This window comes from Populus trichocarpa, chromosome 10 (genome assembly GCF_000002775.5).
Source record: "Populus trichocarpa isolate Nisqually-1 chromosome 10, P.trichocarpa_v4.1, whole genome shotgun sequence".
NCBI classification, from domain to species: domain Eukaryota; kingdom Viridiplantae; phylum Streptophyta; class Magnoliopsida; order Malpighiales; family Salicaceae; genus Populus; species Populus trichocarpa.
Window position 1 is genome coordinate 22,375,629 of NC_037294.2, and position 25,266 is coordinate 22,400,894.

Below are 25,266 nucleotides of genomic sequence, written 5' to 3' on the forward strand. Positions count from 1 at the left end.
GAAAAAAATAAACTATAAAAAAGTTAAGTTCAATTAAAAAAAATTAAAAAAAAATCCACCAAACTCGTAAAACCTAGGTTGTCTTGGCAAACATGCAAATCACGTTAACCTTATATAAGAGAAAAATAAAAATAAGCAAATTATGAAGTTAAATTTTTAACAATCTCAATTTTAAAAGATGAAATTGACAAAAATAGATTTGAAAAAAAAATTATAACAAAAATTCAAAAAAAATATAGAAGCAAACCACCGTGGATTACTATTGTAATCCACGATGCAATGAGTGTTCGGCGAATAGTAATTTCCCCCACATTCTTTAATTTTTATTACTTTATAACGTTTAATAACATGTTTTTTTTTCTCTAAAACTACTTTTTTAACAATATGAGAGAAAAATAGACTATAAAAAAATCAAGTTTAATTAAAAAAACCCCTACCAAATCTATAAATTGGGGTAACTTGGATTAGTTTGATAAACCCACAAACCACACTAACCTTATAGAAAGATAAAATAAAAAATAAAAAAATTACAAAGCTAACCGTCTCAATATTAAAAATAAAATCGACAAAAACAGTTAAAAAAAATCATAACAAAAAACAAAAATAAAATGAAAAAAACCACATGTAAAAAACAACAACAACATGGAGAAACATTATAGCAATCTACGGTGTTTTGTGAGGAAAGTTACAGTGCTTTCCTAACATCATTTAGCTTTTCTTGTAATACTTGACCTCTAATTTTGATTTAGTCTCTTTAGTTTTAATTATTCTAATCGGATATCTAAAGTTGTACATGTTGTGTTGTGTTTATTTAATGGTGAGTGCCAAATTGTAATTGTGTTAACTTCAGCTTTTTAATATGCTTTTTATATTATTTGTGTTTAAAAATATATTAAATTAATGTTTTTAAAATATTTTTGATATATTAATATTAAAATAAAAATAAAAATTATTGTAATATATTTTCAATTAACCATGATTATCTCATCCTCGTATTTCCTAGGAACCAACCCATAAAAAAAGCATGGATCACTAAGTTCACTAGATTAATCCACGGTTAATCATTTTTATTTAAACAACAACATTTCCCTTGTTTTAGCTAGGTTAAAACTAGACTAGACTAGACTAGACTAGACTGTGTCAATCAAATTATTATTAAAGACTTGATCAGATCAATTCTTTTTAAAGCTAAAAAGTTGGTTGGATCAGATTTCCATGCCAACCCATCAAATTAAGTTTAACAATTGCACTCATCGTGATGTTTAATGCCTAATATCTACCTGTCCTCTTGATTCCAGACCAGAGAAGAGACTTCAGCTTAGAGATTAAACGTGTTCAACATGCTAGCCAATATATAGCCCGAGAGAAAAGTTTTCCAACTCGTGATGCATGAGTTCATCAACTACAGTTGGTGTCTTTGATGGTGTAGCATAATAACAGTCATATGGTGTGACGTGTACTTTCATATGCAATAATCTGCGAGAGTTGATAAGGTCGTAAAAATGAGTGTTTTTTTTCCCCCATCGACATGCAGAGCTTAAACTTCGAGCCACGTTGGCATTCAATTATGATATTAATACTTATTTAAAACCTGATTAGAGATTTTAGTCTCGGCATAGAAAATTAGCATTCAAAATTTAAAAAGGTTCTGTAAATATTTGGATAAACATGTAATTAAGAAACAAATATTATACCTTCTTATGAACTTCTGGGGTCAAGAATGTATTTTACCTTTTATTTATTTATTTATTTATTTATTTTTAATCGTGGTCGGAGTACAAACAAGTGGTGAACTCATTTTCATCGTGGAAATAAAAAAAGGTGAAAAGATTGAAAGAGGCTGACTATAAAACAAAAAGAAAAGACAATAAATCATTTTCTCGCTGGGCACCGAACATGACAATAAATACAAAGAAGAAACGTGCGTGGACCGATGGTTCCGCTAGTGGATTGATCCCACTTTTTAACATAAAGGGTGGATTGTTCGTCGTTTCAGAATAGAAAATAAAAAAGGTACTTTATTTATTTTTAGTGTTTGTTTATTAATATGATAACAAGAGTGATTTTTAATTAAAAATTTATTTAAATTATTTTTTTATTTAATATCAATACATTAAAATTACCGTTAGAATTGGTGTTGTTTTGTGTAGAAGAGATTAGTTTAAAAAGTAAGTTAAATCATATTACCAAATAGAGTATTGACCATCGATGCATGTAAAAAAAAAAACCACGTCTTGCCTTGTTGGACAAGGATGTAGATCTGGACCACTTATTTTTTCCCCCTCTTTTTCCAAGAACAAGAAAAATAACGCAAGAAAGAAGCTTGGAGGGGATGGGACGGGGATGCACGTGCGGCTGTATTGAAATAGCCCTTCAACATAAGGGTTGAATTGAACAAAATTACAACGTTTGAACGAGTTAAAAAGTAGTTTGTCGTCGTATAGTGAAGGTTTTTAGTTTTCCACTGTAATGAAAATACCTAAAACATACTTCTTATGGTAGTCCTCGGGTTCACTTAGTTTAGAATCCCAGTTAAATAAAAAAATATTTTAAAAAATACTTTAGAAAATCAAATTAATTATAAAAACAAAATTTTATGAGGTCCTGTTTGGTATCACCATCTAATAATCTTTTTGAAAATTTCTAAATTTTTTAACTTCAAATTATTTTTTTAATATTTTTAGATTATTTTGATATATTAATATTAAAAATAAATTAAAAAACAATAAAAATATATTTTAAAAAATAATATATACCAGAAAAAAAAAAAAAACCCTCCCCACTCTTTAAGAGCGAGAGAAAGAGAGCTTATATACATCTCTGTTAATTGCTATCCTTTTCATCCCGAAACAACACTGTACAACATGTAGTCCGTCGGAGCAACATCAAGATTTGGACGCCTTAACCTTAAGAATAGGACAGGACATGAGTGTTAATCAAGTTATAAATTTACTGGACACTGATGTGTAGCAAAAGATAAGAAATCTTTGAATCACATTTTTTTTCTTAACTTCAGACAAATTTATAGACTTTGGATATGAAGTTCGATAATAAAAGTAACACACAAAAGATATGAGATAATTTAAATCAAATAAAATATAGATGTCTAAATAAAACTAAATTTAAAACTAGAAAGAAAAAAAAACATCTTTCAACCCTAATATATCTTTTAGTTACTAATATATTTGTATACGCTTCACTGCGGGTTAGTCTATTCTTTTACCAGACTTAAAATTTTTTAAAAGTTATTGAGAATATAATTTTTTTTTAATAATATCATCAAATTCAATCAAGGGACGCTCGAGTTTCAAATTAAACCGCATGAGAGCTTATTGAAAATAAATAATTTAATTTAATGAGTTTAAAAACAAATTTGATGACCAGTAAAAAAAAACAAGAGTTGTAAAACACTATAGTAAATTCTAAATTAGATTCATCGAAATTCATGTTTTTTTTTCTTTATAGACAGGGGTAGAGCAAGAAAAAAAATTTAGAGGAGCCAAATTATAAATTAGGGGGGTCAAGAAAAAATTTCAATTATTTTTATTAAATATTTACAAAATTTACAAGGGAGGGATATTTTCTTCCGGGGCGGGGCACTTGCCAGCCCCCTCCCTCCGTCACTGTTCATAGATGTCATTTGATGCTTTTTTATATTTTTGTTTTGTTTTGTTTGGAACTTCAATTTGTCGACATAGATCGCGCATCGAGTATCCATTGATTGGAAGCAAAATACCAAAACTCATATAGCTATAGGTTCACAACGACTTGTAGGTCAATGACGTGCAAGTCAATGGGAAATCTCAAATGTCAAGTGGTTAGGTGGCATCAACATCCACCAACTATCTCACCATAAAGTCTACATGTAAATCCAACAATCATATCGGTGGATTGATCTTGATATCTTAAGATTATCTAAACATGCGAAGAATTCTCAAACTAGATTGAGACTTCTTTGAATGAATCCTCAGACCTCGAGTGGTTTCAAGCTCGGAACCCACGTTTCCTGCACGATATCCAAACACGCTCGATCGAATGAGCTGGTTTTCATGCGCTCCTGCAAGTATCCCTGTGTAATCTTTGAATAGAAAACTGTCCTTCATATTTCGGTGCTTCTCTGACGTCCCAACTTGCAAATTGCGCAGGTTTCCAACAAATGTCACGGGGGAGCAGCAAGCTTTTCTCCACGGCAATAATTCGGGTGTGTTTTGAGTGTGTCACTGGTTATTTTTTAATTAAAAATATATAAAAATAATATTTTTTTTAGTTTTAAAAATTCATTTTTAATATCAGCACCTCAAAACGATATAAAAATATAAAAAAATTAAATTTAAATAAAAAAAATTAAATTTTAATGAAACATGGTTTGAACCGTGTTCGCAAACAAGTTACAAGTGCAATCCTCCCGACCCATTTTTATCCATTGCAAGTGTGTGTACATGGAGCCTAGTAGAAGGTGGAAACATAGCCCTAATTACAAGACAGATTAGAGTTACACATACGGACAGATCAAAATAAGAGATCTAGTTCAAAACATCAGTGAATATTTCAAGGAAGTGAAAAGGGGGAGATTATAGTTCTTTGTAAATTAAAGACAGCCGAACATGCAGTGTTTTGACTATGAGTAGTAACTTAACCGAGATTAGTGTTTTTCTTTGATTAAAAACTTTGAATTCCAACCTAGATTTTGTATAAAAATAGAAAACCATGTAGTATTTTCTGTACAAGTAGTGACACTGTGTGCTAAAATCAAAGGGATGGATAAAGCCACAAAGCAAGTGGTTAAGGTAAAGGAACTGGTGCTGGTCTCTACCAATTCTGATCAAATGATAAAAATTTGCATCTCTCTCACTCCCATGAATTGCTAAAAATTCCCCCAACATGTTTAGTTTTGTTGAATGGTTTTGCAAAGATGTAAAACATACATAGCAATTTGATTTTGGTTATATTTTTATGTCATTAATTTCTATTGTGAAATGATAAAAAATCATCTAAAAATCTCCCTAAAAATATATTTTCATCTCTTTTATATCGTTTTTTTTTTTTAAACACCAAGGATACACAACCTCAATCACGTTGCTTTAGTTATCAAGAGTGAATGATCTCGTACTAATTACCATCATATCATGTTTGTAGTTGGAAAATTTGATACGCTCCTATATCCCCTTCATGGATCAAAACTTCACTACTTAGGGAAGAAACCGAATGATCTCAAAGGACTCATCCATTATTAGTACTCGTAAAGCACACAGCCAGGGGCTCCCGACGTGCATGTACAGACCAAAGCTGTGGACAGAATCCTAATTAACATGTGGAGCAGTTTGATGCTATTGCAGGCAAGCATAATTCACAAGCCCCTAAAGCTATCCACACAGGTTGATGCTATCTGGCAGCCACATGACCACGCAAGCTATGAACCCAAACGATACGCCAGCATATCAAATCGCAGTCACAATTCGGGTGGCAAACCCTCTTTGACGTCCACAGATCAAGACACGTGTAAACAAAGAAATATAGCCGATGATACAATTCCCTGCAGCAAAGTCCCACAGGATTTTGCCATTGGGTGATGGATAATGATGGCTGCCATTGCTAGTGGAAATGGTCACCAAAGAGACAACTACTTGGCCCATAAGCACGAGGAATGACTCCCTAACCTCTACAACCGACGCATTATCCGAGCTCTCTTCTGCAACTCCATTCCCTTGAATGCCCATAGAAAGGCCTACTTCAGCCTATAACACAGAAAGGTAAAAGTGAAGTCAATTAACAAGGAAGCAATAATTCATTCGATGAACAGCTGCTCGAATAACCTTTAACACGAAAAACAACACAGAAAAAGGAAGGCTAAAAAAACATACAAAATGGGAAGGTATTGCAGCATCAACTCTAAGTCATCCAGCTTCCTTGTCGATGGCGACAACGGCTATAATCCATTCGATGAACAGCTGCTACTCATTATCCTTTCTTCTTCTTACCTGAATTTGATCGACAGAGGGAAAGAAAGAAAGAAACTGGGAAGGCGCGCCTGACTTGTGTTCAATGAGCTTTTAAAAACTGTGAGCGTGTATGATTTGATGTAGTGAGGACTTGTTTTAGCATTACTTTTCAGATTGTTTTGTTTTTTTAAATGAAAAAATTTCAAATTAATATCTTTTCATGCCAATGTAATAAAAAAAAACAACACCACAATATCAAGTATACCCAAGCTTTTAATTATTTTATATTTTAACTGTTTTATATTTAAGATATATTTAAAATTATAATATCAAGTATACCCAAGCTTTTAATTATTTTATATTTTAACTATTTTATATTTAAGATATATTTAAAATTATAGTAGCGGTTGCGATTAAAATAATTTTTAATTAGAAATATATCAAAATAATAATATTTTACTTTTTAAAAATTATTTTTAAATTAACATATCAAAATAATATAAAAATAAATTAATAAAAATAAAATTTAAAATTTAAAGGATGGCGTTACTAAATTAACTCTTAATCCCCGAGACATTTTCAGTTCCTATGAAACTAAACAAGGGCTCAAGACATTTTCAATTCCTATGAAACTGAACAAGAGCCGGGTGATTACATTTCCAGCGAATTTCGTAGGGGAACGGTTACGTTAAGTTGAAGGCCCTTCCCCTGCACATTGTTTTAGCATTTGTTGATCGTTTTTGTTTATATGAGCTGAAAATACTTTGAACCTGCCTTGTAGATTTAGGGGCCCTTAGCCCCTTACTGAACTCAATGTACGATTTTTGTAATCGGCTATTTTTCATCAATCCAAGGTACAAGCACATAAACATCCTTCCTTGTGCGCCTCGACAATGGATTGCAGTAAACTTCTGAGTGAGGGGGAAGAAGAAGAGAGAAGAAAACACTCACGATATGAGTTTCCTATCTTGAGACGGCAGAAAATTCAAAGCTCATGGCATTTTGATCCAGAGAACATTGAAAAAAATTATGGTTCCTACAGCTCCCCAAGCAAATATGATAAATATGGAGATTAGAGGAAAAAAATACCCCAGCATCTTGACACATAATGAGAAACCTTGCTAACAATTTTCGAAGTTGAGTAAAATTCCCAAGACAAAATAGAAGAATAATCAAACATCATGACAAATCGACACTTAATTGTTTCCATAGCAAAATGAAAATTTAAATCTCTGATTCCCTCTGGCACGTCAAACAACTAAATAACAAAAACCTGCCAAGGCCTAATTCATTCTCCTGATAAGCTCATTAATGTAGTTCTCACGGTTTCCAGCATCTCCTCCTTCAACATAGTGATTCCTCTTCTTTTTCAGACCACCCAATGGAGCCTTGAGCTGGAATGGCCACAAGAAGTTATTTGCCTCCTTAAAATGTGGTCCAACAGTCATTATCTCATGAATGAGATCTTCCACGCAGATAATGCCGTGCTTGCCTAGACCCTGTGGTGACATCATGGCATGTTAGCAAAAAGATACAGCAAATGCTACCCATCCTCAAGCAGGCACCGTGCACGCAAAAAGATACAAACCTGCTCAATGATCGAGTTGTCAGTCAAAGGAATTCTCTGCTGGTTCAACTTCCCAAAGCCTCTCTTGTAGATCAATTCCCTCACGCTCTTCAAGTTGGGATACCTAAAATCCAAAGAAAAAGACATGGGGACATGGAAAGCAAATATCCATTTGTAAAATCAAAATTGCAGAGCAAAGATGCATACCCAAAGGTCACATAAGGTTCAACCCTGTGAAGCATATTCACGGTTGCCTTGTTTACTTTGAGGAAGACACCATTGAAGATCTGACAGAAAAAGATAGCATGAGTTTAAATTTAAACAAGCAGCATAATGAGTTCATAAGGGTCTCTAAATGGATAGTGCCTCATAACTAATAATAATCAATAAAGCTATATCCTACTCATAAAAAAAAACCTTGAAACTGATTAAATTGTCACTCTAGCTACATGAGAAATGTAATGTGTTCACTAAATTATGGCTAGCTGATACAGCATAACATGATCATAGCTAGCTAGTTGCAATCAGTTAAAGGTTAAAAGGGTACCTGTCTCAAACGCAAAAGCTGCAAGATACTCCTGGTCTTGGGGTGCATGGCATTGATACTGAAAGCAAAAATCTTATGTATTTATTAAAAACATCACATAAGCAGTCAAACTTAACAAACATAATAAAAACTAACAAAAAAGAGCAACATACCCCCGGATGCGAATAATAAACAAGAGCTTAGCCTCAGGGTCAACATAAAATCCACCCTTCAACCTTGCCTCACGCTTCCATTGTACAAGTTGCTTTTCCTAAAAACTCCCCAAAAAACATTGCATTCAAGAACCTAGCCTTGAATTGAAAAAAAAAAGAAAAAGAAAAAAAGTGAGAGATGTAATTCAAAATAGGATAGCAAAGCATACCTGCTCCTGGTACTCCTTTGCATATAGCTTAGCTCGGTTGAAAATGAGCTTTCTGTTCTCAGTATTCTTTTTCTTAGTAGCAGCAAGCTCCTGCTTCTTAGCCAATGCCCACTCCTCCTCTCTCTTCTGCTTCTTCAAGACAGACTCTGGAACCGCTACCTTAGTTGCCTCTTCGCCCATCTCTAAGCAGATTTAACAACCTCCCAATTAACACTGACCCTCAAAATTATCAAGTATCAATAACTAAATTTTCCATTTCAAACCTAATCCTAAGCAGAACCAAAAGGAATCTAAATTTTCTACAAAATAAAAAAATCAGCTAAAAACACAATAATAATTACTCTGCCCCCTTCATTTTTCACTAATAACACAAAAATTAACCCTAAATATATTAAACACACACACAACTAATCCCTATTTAATCCATTTTTACGAAAATACATCACCAAAAATCAGCATGCAGAAATAAGAATGGATCGCGAGATAGAGAAATGAAAGTTATACGATAAGTGGAGAATCGAATGTAAGATCCGAGATGACTCACCGAGTTAAGGATGTGTCTCGTCTCCGCTCTGCTCGTGCTGTGGAGGAACCGAGAGAAGGGGCTAGGGTTTTTAAGGAGAAAATATATAGCAGGAGGCTGAGAGTGGTAGGTATACTCTTTTAGGGTTTTGAGGTTACTTTGATTTTTGGATCTGACGGTTGTGAAGGGATTTTAGAGCGAGAAGTGATCTTGGTCGTTAATATACGGGAAAATAATTTAGTGGGGTTATATGGGAGTCTGAGAAGGCCCAGATGGATTATGAGGGCTTTTGCCTCTTTCAATCTTTGACATTTGCTATCGGGCTTTGGCCCTTTTAATATTATTTTTTCTTAAATAAAGCTTGTAAAGAAGATTTTCTCATTCTCTACCATTTTTTGTACACACACACACGGGGAGTTGAGCAAACACATGGACTTTTCAAATAACGATAAATATTAAAAAAACATATATGAGCTTTTTGAACATCGATATTTATAATTGGGTCCAATATTAAGATCATGATTTAATAAATCGTAATTTTGTAACATTATTATTAAATAGAATAGTTAAATTGTACAAAATGATGTGGATAAGTATCTTAACATATATTTTTTTTTTTAGTTTAACGTGGGTGTCCGGATTAGCTTGCGCGTACCTCGACTAATTCCACGGGCCCTGAAGTTAACAAACATGTAAGCCTCCAGTGGCCATCATATGAGCAACTATAGGGCTCGAACCTGAAACCACAGAGGAACAAACCTCTTAATTCCAAACTCTTACCACTGAACCACACCTAGGTGGTTATTCTTTAACATATTCTTCTTATCACTCGACATTTCTCTGCGCATATATGCGATAAAAATGACTTTTTTTTTTTTTTTTTTGGAAGAAGAGTTATTTCCACGCAATGCACCATTGACTGTGCACGAATTGCGTGTGAATATATATATACTTGAGAGATCTTGAGAGATGTCTGTGACTCCGCGTGATACTTATATAGGTAGTAGTGCTTTTTGTATCTTGAGAATTTTTATTATAGTCTGGTTATTTGAGACGTTGGCTCGCTGTGAATTAAACCTTGATCCCCGACAAGAGATAACTGGAAAGCTGAGAACTTGAGATAGCAAGGGAGTTCTTAAGATCTCCGAGAATCCATGGAATTGAAGAGTGGTTAATCTGATGATTTGCAACTCGAAACTTCTTTTCTTTTTTAAAAAAAGAATCAGAAAGGTCTTGTAAATATGCTACAAGAGGACTGCTACAATTTAGAAAGGCAAATGCATGATCATTACACAGGACATGAGCCCTGCAAATCACAAATGCATATTATTATTTATTTCAATTCAGGGAGAGGCAAACATATGATCGCTTTCACACAGCTAAACTACAAGAGCCACACTTGAATATAACATTTGGATATGGTAGCTTGTTTACGATTGCTGGGGGAGACGAAAGATCACTGAACAGGAACAGGAACCAATCGCCTGGAGCAAACCACACAGGAGAATTTCCTCTTGTTTCTGTGGGAGATTGGGATGAAACAAAAGTATAGATGAGAATCATAGTCCATAGCCATCACTGGCCCTCCACAACACGGGCATGCTGATCCTGCCCCTTGTTTCTTTATCAACTTGTCTCGGACATCAAATATTTGCATGGCTCCCATTTTGATTTCAAACAGACTCTGCCTTCCCTCCAGTCCCTTCCAGCCTGAATTTCCCCTATTTAAGTTTTCCCGTGTCTATATATGCATACAAGATCAGTGATTCCCATGAAGTTTCGATTCAACTTTGCGTGTCCCTTTCCAAGACCTAGCTAGCTGTTGCCAGGCAACTTCCTGGTAGTTCCGAGGTTAATGGATTGACCGCCGAAGATGCCCAGGTGAGTTCCCATCTGCAAAAAGAAGTCATAGGAAGGTGAGCGGGGCAACGCTTTTTCAGACCTTGACTCGTCTCGTAAGGAAGCTGCATCTTAGCTTCACTTGTAAGGCAAAATCTTAATTTAGTCCCTAGCCGACATATCTTCTCAATCGGGTCTCAGGTCTATAAAATTTAATAATTTCGTGTCAACCCTCAGACATTTTACACAATATATTCTCAATCTCAATTTCTCAACAACTTTATGTCAGTTTTCTTCAAAAATACACCGTTTCAATACACAGAGAACATTGTATAGGAAATATGAACACAAATTCAGGGAAGAAAACCGTGCGAGACGTGGGAAACTTTCCGGATATAATTGATAAATATTTAGGTCTGGCATGTAATTAAAAATGGATATATAATTTAGGGACTAAATTGGGTTTTTTCAATTATAAAGTGGGACCCCTCTAAATTAAACAGTGCTATTAGAGCATTCAACTAAATACGTTGATTGTTTTTTAAACCTGTGATGACACTATGATGCTGTTTGGTTTAATGTCTAGTAAAGGGAACAAAACTGATTTTGCTTGGTAGGGTTCATTAATTTTTATTGCCCTGTGGCAGGATTGGAGAAGCAATATTTTGTTATTTCTCGTGGTTATTTTTAGGAACAGTGGAGCATGGCTCCACTGTCGCATTTTTATTTTTTTAAAAAAAATTAATAAGAAAAGTTTAGTTTTTTTTCCTTGAAAAACCAGTACAGTTAATCGTGAACAATTTTTTTTTTGTTTTTTTTTTAAAATTAGTTTAAGGTAAATTAAATTTACTCGTACTGTAATGAAATTGTAATTTTTTAAAAAAAATTGTGTTTTACTCGAAAAACTAGTATTTAATATTATTTAATAACACTATATAAATTAAAAAGATATCGCATGATGATGTAGCATTTGTAGAATTTGATCGCAATTCCAATAATAAAGATATCACAATCTTTATTATTTAATAACACTACATAAATTTAAAAAATTCAGTTTTTGTTGTTGCGCGCTTAAGAAACCATGAAAAATATAGTCATTGTTGGATAGATTTCGTGTATGTAATGACATTGCACATAGTTTAATGGAATAATAAAAAATATTTGATATCAATATTATTTATTTCATGATGTAATAACAGTAGTAATATTTAAATTAAAAATCATTTATATATATATATATATATATAATTATTTTATAACCTCAATTTGAAAAGTATTTTTTTTAACCAAACACGTTAAATTATCTTTTGTTCAACCTCAATTTTAACCACAGTTTTAACCAAACATATATTCAAACCAACCTTAACTAAAAGTACTTTTTATAAAACAAATTTTTTCAAACCACAACCACAACAGCAACCGCAATATAAAAAAGCCTCTAGTGTTGAATTGAAAAGGCTTGAATTGAAAAATATTTAGAATATTTTATTAATCAATTTGGCATCATGACGCACTGATTAAAAAAAAGATAAAATATACAAAAATGTATCCTTAATTAATTTCGACAAAGAGAATTGATAATTTTTTAGCATAATAATTACTGAAAATATAAAACCAGTACTCTAGTGTTCAACAATTAATGACAACTGAATGCCTCTATTCTACTAAGTACTCACTACCCACTTAAATATTATTCTTAATAAATATACATTTAGCTAATTAGTTGATCCCTCAACCAACAAATTGCCCTGAGCTCGTCGTCCGGTGACAGTGGCTCAACCCCGACATCCGTCGAATGGATTGCAACCTCTATGCCATGGATTGGCTTCCTTTGGTTCACACTGAGGATCCTTTTTTGGATCACATAAGATGCTACCATCACCTTCCACCATAGCTGGATAACCCACGAATGGAGAAGGGTGATGAGACTTCACTGCTCCTGCTGCTGTCTCCTCTGTTAGTAGCGCTCTTGCACCAGACGTGCTGATCACCAGCAAGAAGAGCATGCAAAGCCACAAAATAATCGTGACAAAGTCTTTGGACGCGGCCATTGTTAAAAATTGAAAGCGAGATATATAGGCAGGTAGCTAGTACATGCAATAATTTTATATATAAAAGTACAAATTCTTTCTCAAAATATTGATTCAATACAAATATTCTTTAAATTTTAAAAATATTCATAACTAGGCTGCCTACAACGATTTTGAATTTATCCAAATCAATTTTAACACACTCAATTCATAGAGCCGGGCTGGATTTTATAATTATCCTACATCGGTTATGGGTTATGTCTTTAGGCTTCAGCTTTATACTTTATGCTCCAACACTCAATTCATATCTTGCTGATGTCCATGGATTGTGAAAATATAAGCCTTCACGATCCAATACAATATGAATCTGGGCTAGAATCCTTGGTGGGATGCTAGCTTGCTTGGCCTGGTCAAGGCTGGCCCGATATTAAAGAAAAAGAAGGAAGGGAAGCCCAAGGCAGGAAGTTTCAGGAGGAAGAAGAAGAATGATTGCAAATGTTCTTCTGATTCCAGCCAGGAAATTTTGCACACGGAAAGAGACACGAAACAGGAAAAACGATAAGATTCAAGTACATTACAGCAAGGGAAAGAGGTAGTGCTAGTTGGCAATCCTTGTGAAGATATTCCAGTGCACAAGCAACATCGATTGCAATGTTTAGTCTCTGAAGAAGATTTAAGCTTCTCGGTGCCTCGTTCTCCTCATCTGTTCTGGGAGTTGGATGTAGCAACTTCTCTAGGCTGCCATTGACCATGAACTCATAAATCAAAGCTTTGAAGTCGTTACCATGGTAATCAACACCAGAACATGCTGTCAGTATCTTGACGAGGTTGCGATGCCTGATGTTTCTCAAGGCCTGACACTCCGCTACAAAACTCTTGGAAGCTCCAAGTCGGAGAAGGTTGAGCACCTTGATGGCAACAGTTGTTCCTACCTCATCAACAATTCCTTTATACACAGACCCAAATTTGCCGTTTCCAATCAAATGGGCTGAAGAAAACCCACGAGTAGCAGTGAGGAGACTTCGGTAAGAAACTTTTGGAAGCAAATTTTCTGAATTCTTCAAGCGAGGGGTCTTGTTTTTCATTCTTAACCAGAAAAAATACAGGACAGACAACAGGAAAGTTGCTCCCAGCAGCCCACGGACAACAGAGATTATTATCTTCAGCTTCATCGTCAATCTCCCTTCATTGGACTTGTTGAATTTGCAAGGTGGCAACTGTTGTTCAGGCACGCCCCCACAAAGCCTACTGTTCCCTTCCACTGAAACCGCACTAGCATTCTTGAAGGCACCTTGTAGTGGCATCTCACCATCGAAATCATTGAAAGACAGATTCAAGTACTGCACGTCAAGCTGCTCGAGAAATTTTGGGATTTGGCCTGATAAATTGTTGAGAGAAAGATCTAACTTCCGAATGCCTTTCAAAGAACTCAAAGATGAAGGCAATTTCCGACAGTAAGTTTTCCCGCATGCATCGGATTTCCAACGTCACGCAGCTGCCAAGACTTCCAGGAATTTCACCAGATAACATGTTATTAGACACATCAGATGCACCTAATTTCCCCAAAATTTTAACTTCTTCTGGAAAGGAACCATTCAAGTTGTTGTGAGATAAATTCAGCAAAATGGATAAGTTTGATAGACTGAAAAGTTCTTTGGGTATAGTGCCACTCAGATTGTTTTGAGAAAGATCCAATCCAAGCAAATTTCTGCATAAGCCTAAACTTGAGGGGACGCCACCCTGGATATTATTTTGTCCCAAATACAGCGAAGTTAAATTCGTCAGATTGCCAAGAAAGAATGGAATGTTTCCTGATAATCTGTATCTTGACAACAATAATTTGGCTCTCCCACAGCTCCATTCTTTCCAGGTTGACAAGATTCTCTATCCCATTTAGGATGCTTCCAGATATTCTGTTTCCATCTAGAAGAAAAATTCTAAGCCAAGTGAAGTTCCCAATAAATTCTAACAATATCCCGCGAAAATTGTTATCATTTAGAGCCATGATCTCTAAGTCAGTAGTGTTCAGCAAAGACTGCAAAAAGCTCAGATCACCAGTTCTCCCACTTCCAAGATGGTTGGAGGTTAAGCTTAAGAAATTCAGCCTATTCAACTTTTCCAAAGTAGGTACCGATCAAGTAAGGTTGTTTAGACCGAGTCCAAGGTATTCCAGATTTGTTGCTTTGGATATTGTAAAAGGAATAAAGCCAGTAAATTGGTTAGAACTAAGGGCAAGACTTTGCAGATTAGGAAGTGTGATGCCTAAGTTTAAGGGAGGAGTGCCTTCAAGTTGATTGTCTGACATGGGTTAATTTCTGATAGAAGAGAGATTGAAGATCGAAGGAGGGATTGTACCTGACAACCTATTACCATCGAGTGCAATATGTGAGAGATTTTCCAGTTTGCCAAGAGCATCGGGGATACTGCCACCAATATAATTTGGGGTCGCAGAAAATTTCTGGAGAGAAATGTGAGAGGGATGCCCCCTGTTAGATTATTGGCATGAATGAACAATAATTCAAGCTTTGGCAAGCTACCAAACTCAACGGGAATTTTCCCTACCAGCACGTTCCAACCAACATCAATTTCGATGAGATTGGAGCAGAAGGAAATGTTGGTAGGAATTTCCCCTCCAAGCAAATTTTTGTTTAGATACAGGTATTTCAGCCTTGACAAATGGCCTAACTCAGGAGGGATCTCTTGGCTGAGGCTATTTTCAAATAGATCTATTAGTCTCAAGAAGCTCAAATTTCCAATATGAGGTGATATGGACCTTGCTAATTTACTGGACTGTAAGTCCAACACAGTGTCTCTTTGATTTCGGCGACTGCAAAAAACACCATGCCATTGGCATAAATGCATGGACCTATTCCACGAGCTCAAAACACCAAGAGGGTCATTGGTTATATGGGTCTTGAAGTCAAGCAGAGCTAGTCGGTCAGCCTCGTTCTTGGCAATCCAAGAGCTAGCTTCAGCAGAAAAGAAAGGAGCCCAAAAGCCAAGGAAAGAGAAGTGCAGAATAGCAAATAGGCCAAAGAATGACCAGAATAATCTTAAAGAGTATGAGGAAAATCCCCATTTGAGTATGAGAAGTATTCAACATAGAGTTCTTGGTGATCAGAAGGAATTTGGAACTCTTATGAAAAGAGATGTTACAGCTATTCACTTCAGAGAGGAACTTGCGGCTTCTGCAAACTCGAGCGCATTTATACGAGAGCATTGATGGCATAAGGTAGCAAAATTAAGAAGACTTTGAACGCTCATCTAACCATCTATGTTGATAGCGACAGAAGAGAGACTTTTGTTTAAAAAGTTCGATTGCTTCTCCACTAGGTCACTGAAAACTGAATTATTTGCTTTTCCGAGTAGGATATTATGCAGTTCAAAAGTCATCGAAATGCTTGTCAAGGGGCCTATTTGCCATGGTTTGAGCAATGCTGTACCTTCTCCTTTGCAGCTCCATAGAACCGTGAATCAAGAATCCCAGTTTGTTAGATCAGAATGGAAGAACAAAAAAAAAAGATTGCAAAGGGACATCATGATCCTGAAATGATAAAACAACATCAACACCTAATAAAATTACAAGAAATGGTTTTGTAGCCTCTTCGTTTTTAGTCTCTTAGAAACTGTTTTTGAAAATTTCACTAGCCATACTTAGCCTCTTGTTCTCAGTTGTTAGTTCTACTGTTATTCAAGAAGTGGCTGCAACAATGCTAAACGAGCAATAAGGGGAAGAGATTGATTGGATTCAACTCTTGTGAGAAGAGAGCAGCCATTCATGACTTCAACGGGGACATGTTCCATCAGCAAACTCGAGCACATACTGGTTCACGAGCATCAATGGCATCTGTCCCCCTTCCATTGCTGAGAAAATTTCTAAAGAAACATTAAAAGGTGTTGTACCCTTCTTATTTAACATGAATCTTTTCTTGCAAAAAACAAAGAAAAGAACGGGTTTGTGCATTGGACTGTAGATTTTCCCAACTCATCGGACACTAAGTAGACCTGGAATATCCAGAAACCACTTGCTGAGTGGGAGAAGTCCAAATTTACCTGCCCTGCTTGTCTATCCAACGTAGGATAATAATCTTGATTTTGACAGAAAAAGACCTTGCATTTATTTTCATTTCATGCACAAGGGCAGCTGATTCTAATTCTAAGAAAACCAAATTCATCGTTTCTCTAGCATGTTGCTGTTTCCCATTCAATGCACATGTTCAAAGTTCGATGAAAATGCGCCATGCCTCTATTTTGGAATTCTTCGCAATACCATGTAAATTACTATAATATGACAATCTCAGAGGATCCCTTCATATTTTAAAGGATTTGCAATATTGATATAAACATTGCCAGAGTAGGCTGGCTCAGTGTAATACACAGCAAGCCTAACATCTAACTTCTCTTGTTACAATCATCCCCCGCATATAAAAAAAAAAGAAAAAGAAAAGGAAAGGAATAATAGACAACACTCATGAATGAAAAAAAATGTGGTCATGGGTTTGGGCCACTTGGATTGTGTGCCTCAATATCAACGTGCCGAATACCGGGAACAAGCTCTTGAATCTCCTTTTCAAGCCTATCAACTTCACTTCCTAGAGCAGTTACCACTTCCTCACCTGTGAAGCGAGAACCCAGTTGTCAAAAAAAGATGCAAGTAGAACTAAATAAAATTGTTGGCTTGTCAAAGTGCACACCATAGTTTGACATGATCTTGAGCAATGCAGCGTCATCCTTCTCCTTTGCAGCTTCGCGAAACTGTGCATCATCAATTCTAGTTTGTTAGATAGGCATGCAGTCATTTTGTTAAGTGAATGAAATAGCAAGAATGAAAGAAAAAGTCATTGCAGAGTGGCATAGTGATCCTCAGTGGCAGCACTGAAGATAATTAAGTTAAAACACTTGAGAGAAACAGATTGATGCTAACAGCTACTAAAACAACAACGAAAATATTCTCAAAATTATAAAGTTCACCTGACAGATAACAATTAAAATAATTTGGCAAGTTGGAAATTCATGCATGACACAATAAACGTGCAAATGAAGAAGCTTGCACAGAGATCACTTGCTAAGGATGCAAGGAATGTAAGGTTAGTTTCTAACTTATGTGTAAAAACATTTCAAAGAAATTACAGATTACTCGCAAAAGATGAAAAATTACAAATAAATATCATTTAACCTGTCTGGACCACTCTCCACGTCCAGTCCTACTCAGATAATTCTGCACAACCACTACTCCATTGAAATCTGTTGCATATATACAGCAGACATCAGAATATATTGATATACCAGTAATAAGATTATAAAAACAAATGTTCCCAGTCCTATGTTCATACATATTTGTCACATCTATAACACATTAATCATAATCATCCCAATAGGAAAATGCCAAAGGATATACTGAAATTATGAATGCAATTTAGGAGAAACAGAAAAGAAGAAAGCACTGCAAGAAATTACCTATTTCTGCCTTAAATCTGAAAAATCCCGGTCCAATCACCTCACTTTTGCAATCGTATAGTGCATCCACAACCTAGAGAAAAACTGATTACTAGTTAAAAACTTGCGAACATATGATCAACAAACATATAATTGAAGCAAAATATCATAATAGTGTTATACCGGATCATTTTTTAAGAAGTGAAGGACCTTCTCCACATCATGGTCATCCATTGCTCTACCAATCAAAGCATGCCGATTCCTCTGGATAAGAAATATGGCTACCTACAGAAATAATTCACAAAGTATATTAACCTACTGACACAATTTACTTGAGAATGGCAGTATGATATTCTTGCACATATAAATTTAAGCTCTTAAAAAAGTGACAGATGTGATGTACTTACCATCCCAAGCAAGTTGCCAACTATAATAGACCCTATAGGATCATAAATTGCATTCCCTGTGGTATTGACCGCAACTAATGACGCTGCAGCAATAGCAAGTCCAGTCACCGCAGCACCATCCTGCATTTTTTAGAGCATTTGTCAAGGGAGATAGGCAATCACATGCACAACATTATTAGCAAATCAACTCCATGCTATACAAGAATCCTAGTTCAGAGAGGCACTGAACTGTTCTTATGCCTTATATTAAGTGACTAGGACTTGCTAGCACTCTTAAAGGCAGCCACAATGAGCTAAAATAGGGTCACCTTCTTCAAAGCCTGAACAGGGCCTCGTGTGTGATATACACAGTGTTGAATAATAAATAGATATAAAAGCAATAGCACATACAGGGTATTAGCGACTTGAAACTGTGAAATCATGTAAAATAGGGGAAAGCAATCTTGTGCCTTGAAGACAACATCATTATGTTCACTTCTTTTCTTTATACTATTTTCATTTCCTTTAAGCTCTACAAGGGATGTGGATTGCTTTGTTTATCGTAAACTGCACCAGACTCCAAGCAGAATGATAAAGGGATTCTGAGAACAAAATCTTCTTATCTCTGGTTTGCAGAAATAGAAGTGATATCAGGTGAAGTGTATTGGAATAATTATATAATTTCCTTAGTGATTTTCTTTTCTTTTAATTTAAGAATCCTTTATGTTATTTGGATTTCTAGTATTCGTGTGACAACCAGTAGTCATGAGACTGTTTTATTTCTATCAATCAATTCAGACCTGACAGGTTTTTCTACAAACCCTAAAACCTTATTTCTTCTTTCAACTTCAATTTTCTTCAAGTTTTAGCCATCATTTCTGCTTATTGCAGTTTATCTTCCACTCAACAGATGCATAATGCGCTTATCAGCTTCCCCATATCTGTGGTTCAACCTTGTTTCTTACATAGATCTTACAAGGTTATTGTCTAATATTACAAGCTTCAACAAGGGGTAATGGTCCTCGTTGAAATTACCTCTGTCATGACTGCAACAGATGTGGGGTCATGACCACGCCAGATATAGTCTCTAACTGTCATTCCTTCTGCAGCTGCACCTTTCTTAACAGCTTGTATGGCAACAATAAGAGAAGCACCTAAAGCAAAAGCATATTTATTTAAAGATAGAAAGACAATGAGGAGAAGTTTAATTGTATCTAAAGCTCAGATAATCAATCAATCGTAAAGATATAAAACTTGTACCTTCAATGATAAATGAGCCACCAATGACCAAAGCTGCATACTGAATGTTTCCTGGCGGCTGAAGAAAGAATGCAAGTCAATAAACCTTAATTACAATTACCAATAAAATTGTTGAAAACCGGGAGAAGGAAATAAAACACATATTTGGGAAGTTTTATAACAAAATCACCATAACCAATTCACTAGGTTTCTTACATGTGCAGTCCATAAATTCTGGATTCCATTAACAATTGTAGCACCAGAGCCAAGGCAAAAAATACCAACGGCTGATATGAGGGACCAAACAAATCTTTCCTTGGAGTAACCATAACTGTGCAAGATAAAAACAATCGATTTCATCAGGAAAGAGAATCAACAACCCTATCGATCCAGCACGTGGATATATGCGTATGCATGTGTAATTCCTAAGCAGCTAAACCAAGCCAATAGCTATTCTACATACAAAATCCCAAATCAAGGGATGAATAGGTCCACAAAGAGTTTTCATGCATTGGCAGAAAGAGCGGCCAACTCCTTTGTTTGACATGGGAAAGCATCCAAGAAAAGCCTGTCTTCAGATGTCAGGCGGGCTTAAAAATTTAAAAAAAAAAACAAAAAAGAAGAGTGCAATTAAGCCATTACAAATGATGGCAAAGATTGGTAATAGAGACTCACGGATGAAGAGCATCAGGTGCACGCCTAGAGCTACTCAGACCATAAGCGAGAAGCGCCTACAATGTCAACATGAATTAGTATCTCTGCATTCAATAATCAGTAGATTGAGTTAAAACATAAAGTAAGACAGCAAAAAACAAGTGCTTCACTCTGACATGGTGACAAAAAACAGAAGTACCTGGTTTGCAAAATCTGCTATTGAATGCACAACTTCAGCCAACATAACATGACTGTTGGTTGAAAACCAAACCCCAAACTTGAGAGAAAAGACAAGAAAATTGCACCATAATGCTGTCGTGACTGCTCGTTGACTGCCAAAAAAACAAAAGACTTGGATACAACTTGCAGGCAAGCATCAAAGAAAACAGTTGGCGATATAAAACTTGGAACAGAAATTGCCAGATAATAAACATAGTGTGGCGCATAGGTGTACTTTTGCCTCCCAAAATGTTTGATTTCTTTGAATTCATTTCTCTTTCCATGTATTGACTACAAAAATCTAACAATTATGACCCATAAGGCTGCTTCTCTAAACCATTATTTGATATAATCTTCCCAATTCCAAAATTAATCCATTTTCCATACTGAATATAAAGTTAACATCACTTTGCAACATGAAATGCCATGAACTATTTATCATAACCTAAAAAAGAAGCCCCCGGCCTCCCTTTTCCCTAGAAACAAACAATGCATAAAAAGAACAACTACCTATGTTGATCACTTATTTCTATCCTCTTTACTGGTTTAGCTCTCGTGAAAAAACCTGCAAAAACACAAACACATATTCAGTATGGTGAATGGATCATTCTTTCATGTTTAAAACAGCAAAAGAAACCTACCACGATGAGCTAAGTAGCTATAACTTGAATTCTGATCATTCTGGTTACCATACAAAGAAACCAACCCCCAAAAAGCAAACCTTTTTGAGCTCTTAGAGGCAAAAAACCCACAAGACTGGGTATAAGAACTATAGGCAAAGCTTTGATTTTGAGCGGTGAAATTGGGTTCTAAAACTGTGGTATTGCCATTACTATCATGGGTCAATAAAAACAACAAGTCCCTGTTGCATAAAATGGAGGGATTGCGTTTTTGTGAGTGATAAAGGCGAGACAAGAAACGATATGATGTTTGCATTAAAACAAGCTAAATGGGTTCTTCTTTCTTACAAAAGTTTTGATTTTCATGGACAAAAAGGACACAATTTATTCAAATTTAGGGGTTTTGGAGAGAAAATTGAAATGGGATTTTTTTGAAAAGAAGTGAGTGAGAAATTAAAGATTCTTCCTTTGCCGAAAAGTATATGCTCTCTTCTGAGCAGACAAACACCCTCCCTCTCTCTTCGCTTCTACAGAGAGGGAAATTAGAACTGAGTGGGAGATTAAAACCCAGAGACTTGTGGGCCTTTAGGGCAGCTTGGGACCTTGATTGATGGGCTTAAGCCTATAAGATTTCCAATTATCACCGATGCAATTATAATATTATTTTTTTAAAAAAAATTCTTTGTCTCTCATTATTTTTTTTTATATAATAAGCGTATGTTAAGAATTATTACAAGAATTATTACAAGTGGTTATAGTTTAAAGTATTTTTTATTTAGAAATGTATCAAAATAATATTTTTTTATTTTTTAATATTATTTTTAAAATCAAAATAATTTAAAAATATAAAAAATAGCAATACTCGCGTTTCCAAACAGGATATTAAATCCTTATGCTTTATTGCTCATTACTTGTCATAATGTCAAGCTTCCCCCAATTAGATATTGTCACCAACATACTCTGCAGCCTTCCTGTCAAGTCTTTGGTTCGGCTCGAAAGGATGTCAAAGTCATGGCATTCCCTTATTGATAGCCCATGCTTTATTAACCTCCATCTCGCTTGCTCTGTTGCAACAAACAATCTCTTGCCCTATATAATCAAGATCCAATCCTCATTCACAAGGGTGGGTGGGTTACTTAGATTTTGCCTCTCTTCATCATAATGATGGTGCCCGAGCACAAAAACTAGATACTCGTCCATCGAAATATGCTTGTAAATGTGGTTCTTGCAATGGTTTGTTTGCCTTGCATAAAAAAGATACGAAAGAGTTTGGTTTTTTTGGAAACCATCAACCCGTAAGTGCTACGGTGCTCCTTTCTCTACGATGAAGCTATCTCGCAGTGATCTAAGGACACTCCAGTTTGATGATTCTAGCAATGACTACGAGGTAGTAATGATAAGAAGAAACAACTCAAAAGAATGTTCGGATTTTGTTATTTACATCTTGGAAACAATTCATAGTACCATTGATGTAGATATTAGGAAAAGCAGTTGAGTCCTTTTTAATGGTGTTGTACATTGTCTAAAATCAAAAAAAGGCAAGGGCACTCTCTTTGTTTTCAATCTTCGGATCGAGGAATCTTATGAGCTGTCTCTTCTGATTTCATCAGCACATGGAACTGATGATAGGAGGAACCTGCTTATATTGGATGGATGTTTATGTGTGGATTCTTTTGGCAAGCAAGAAGGAGGCTATTATAAATTACGTTAATAACACTTACATATTAATTATTTTACGTTATAAAAAAATTATTTGGCTTTTAACTAAACGTATTGAATAAATATATTAATACTTTATTTTTTTGTATTTATTAATATAAATAGTTATTAATATATTTAAGATAAAACTGAGTTAAATAACTAATATATTCTAAACTGGGTTGTGAATTGTAATATTTTCAAGATATTCTTATCTAGTTCTATTAATTAACTACTAATGAGGTAATATTTATCCAAGTCGGGTTGCCTTCTACATTGAAAGCCGTTATTCTACAAAAACAACAAAATAATAATAATAATAATTATGCATGCTAATCAAATAAATCAAGAACTATATGTACAAATAAATAAATAATTATTAACGATATCTAAAAATAAAACTTGAGAAACCGAAAGACAGATGTAAATCAATATATTTAATATCAAAATATAAGATATTTATCCGGTTGTGTTTGCTAAATTTATTTATTCAAATATTTTTTTTTATTTCAGCAAATGATAATAGAAATATAGACAGAAATTAAATTGATAAAATAAAATAAAAGGAACAAAAACATCATGCAAGGTTGCACATATTCGAAATATTATCTGAGAATATATTTTTCTTACTTTTAAAAATAAAGTTCATCCATACAAAAGATAAAAAAAAAATAGATGCATCAGAAAAAACTTCAAATTTAAATGCACAACTAAAAAAATAATTGTCATTTAAAAGAGACTTTCCAAACAAAACAAAAAAGAGAAGGAGTACTAATTTAAACATAAATTTAAAATATGAAAAAGAATAATTGATTTTAAAAAAAAAGAAAAAAAAACAAAAGGCAGGCGTTGCTGGGTCTGACAAGCCAGGCCAACCTACTTGGCCTATTTTTCAGGGCCCATAAGCGGGCTTGCCTTGGCAGGCCAATGAGATTGAGCCCTCTTTTTTTTTGCAACTAGGACGGATGACATGTCATTTACCCTATTTTTTTTGAAAAAAAATCAGATAACACATCGTCTGATTAGCCTATATTCCAACCATTATGGTGACCGAAAAATCATGACTTAAGTTTTTTTACCCTAAAAAACCATTTTCAACCCATTTTTGATCCAAAACACATATAAAATACCGTATATCCGTATGAACCGTCATAGACCCATAAACGACCTAAAAAAACCCGCTAAAAACCGAGATCAACCTAAATCCAAAAATCAACCTTGAGCTTAATTATGTTTTCTCACGATCTTTAAAGGTGGAAAACACCTAGTATGAACTCCCCTTATTATATGGAATCATCTGACACAAATATCACCCGTTTTGGTGTTCTAAATCGGTGTCAGCGACACTTTTCTCTTTTTACCATTGGAATCCGGTGACCTCTCTCTCTACTCTCTCAAACAGATACTAGAAAATAATAATAAAAAAATTTTTATATTAAAATGAAAATGGAAAAATATTGAGATCATAAAATTATATAATTTGCGTGATTTTCAAAGTTTAAGTATCAAAATGCATTTTTTGTGAAATTTATGACATGCTACTTATATTTAACGCCTATTTGCATTCCAGTTGCTCTTTTTTTAATCCCATATTTTCATAAGAAATCAAAATTAATTGACTTTTAATTATGACTAAATCACCAAAAAAAAAATTTGAATATCAAATTAAAAAAAAACATAAAAATTTGCACAATCTAACATGTAAGAGGATGACAATAAAACTTTACACAATAAAAAAACTCATGCCTTTTAAAACAGTACTTAATAAAATGCAACAATGCTACCCATGGTGTTTTTTCTTGTTATTGAAAAAAAAAACAAAAAACAAAGAGCTAGCTTTCCTTGCTAGCTCTTGTCTATATTTTTATATAGAAATAAAAAACACTAGTTTAGGTTTATTATCCGTGTCATTTCAATGACACATTGTTTCGGTTCTTCAAGGATAAATAAATAAACACTAGTTTAGGTTTATTACAGCTTCCATCTTGTCACACTAGACATGGCTAATATAAATTATCTCCTAGAATCTTTTTCAAATAAAAATATATATAAAAAAACATTTCCCTAATCTATAATTCCTAGAAGATCAACACTATAATTAAGATATAAATTATTTAATCTTAAAAAAATGTAAATCACTAAGATGCAATGCAATGCAATAACAAGTGATTAATTAATCTTGTAAATTTTAATTGCTCATATTACTGT

General features: G+C 34.6%; 3 protein-coding genes across 5 annotated transcripts; all 3 read right to left on the minus strand.

Annotated features, from left to right (window-relative positions):
* Positions 1–7,037: 7,037 nt before the first annotated feature.
* LOC7469477 (60S ribosomal protein L7-4) lies at positions 7,038–9,127 on the minus strand. 2 transcript variants are annotated; one of them, XM_006378793.3, is made up of 7 exons: positions 8,959–9,127; positions 8,415–8,596; positions 8,206–8,303; positions 8,054–8,111; positions 7,714–7,793; positions 7,528–7,630; positions 7,038–7,438 (listed from the first exon to the last, which is right to left on the minus strand). In XM_006378793.3, the coding sequence occupies exons 2-7, from the start codon at positions 8,592–8,594 to the stop codon at positions 7,223–7,225; spliced, it is 735 nt and encodes a 244-aa protein (XP_006378855.2). In that variant the 5' UTR covers positions 8,595–8,596; positions 8,959–9,127; the 3' UTR covers positions 7,038–7,222. The 2 variants fall into 2 exon arrangements, with proteins under 2 accessions (XP_006378855.2, XP_002315382.2); XM_002315346.3 differs by having other exon boundaries at positions 8,415–8,627; positions 8,959–9,124.
* A 4,144-nt stretch (positions 9,128–13,271) lies between these two features.
* Positions 13,272–16,151, minus strand: LOC7469474 (putative receptor-like protein kinase At3g47110). Its single transcript, XM_024610397.2, has one exon. The coding sequence runs from the start codon at positions 14,108–14,110 to the stop codon at positions 13,274–13,276; it is 837 nt and encodes a 278-aa protein (XP_024466165.1). The 5' UTR covers positions 14,111–16,151; the 3' UTR covers positions 13,272–13,273.
* Positions 16,152–17,119: 968 nt separating this feature from the next.
* LOC7455527 (metal tolerance protein C4) lies at positions 17,120–21,899 on the minus strand. 2 transcript variants are annotated; one of them, XM_002315342.4, is made up of 13 exons: positions 21,382–21,899; positions 21,251–21,305; positions 20,721–20,853; positions 20,543–20,598; positions 20,084–20,198; positions 19,889–19,946; positions 19,664–19,782; positions 18,650–18,769; positions 18,426–18,527; positions 18,264–18,336; positions 17,983–18,050; positions 17,501–17,561; positions 17,120–17,422 (listed from the first exon to the last, which is right to left on the minus strand). In XM_002315342.4, exons 1-13 carry the CDS (start codon positions 21,674–21,676, stop codon positions 17,298–17,300), a joined length of 1,380 nt encoding a protein of 459 aa, XP_002315378.2. In that variant the 5' UTR covers positions 21,677–21,899; the 3' UTR covers positions 17,120–17,297. The 2 variants fall into 2 exon arrangements, with proteins under 2 accessions (XP_002315378.2, XP_052311982.1); XM_052456022.1 differs by lacking the exon at positions 17,983–18,050 and having other exon boundaries at positions 17,273–17,422.
* Between the last annotated feature and the right edge of the window lie 3,367 nt (positions 21,900–25,266).

Excerpts from the sequence above, each read along its gene's own strand:
- LOC7469477 (XM_006378793.3), bottom strand. The coding sequence starts at position 8,594 with ATGGGCGAAGAGGCAACTAAGGTAGCGGTTCCAGAGTCTGTCTTGAAG. Across the intron at positions 8,112-8,205 it reads TTTATTATTCGCATCCGGGG|TATCAATGCCATGCACCCCA; the intron begins GTATGTTGCTCT and ends TTTTGCTTTCAG. Across the intron at positions 7,631-7,713 it reads GAACCTTATGTGACCTTTGG|GTATCCCAACTTGAAGAGCG; the intron begins GTATGCATCTTT and ends TTTGGATTTTAG.
- LOC7469474 (XM_024610397.2), bottom strand. The coding sequence starts at position 14,110 with ATGCCACTACAAGGTGCCTTCAAGAATGCTAGTGCGGTTTCAGTGGAA.
- LOC7455527 (XM_002315342.4), bottom strand. The coding sequence starts at position 21,676 with ATGCAAACATCATATCGTTTCTTGTCTCGCCTTTATCACTCACAAAAA. Across the intron at positions 20,599-20,720 it reads TAGCAGATTTTGCAAACCAG|GCGCTTCTCGCTTATGGTCT; the intron begins GTACTTCTGTTT and ends TTGACATTGTAG. Across the intron at positions 17,423-17,500 it reads CAAGATCATGTCAAACTATG|GTGAGGAAGTGGTAACTGCT; the intron begins GTGTGCACTTTG and ends CTCGCTTCACAG.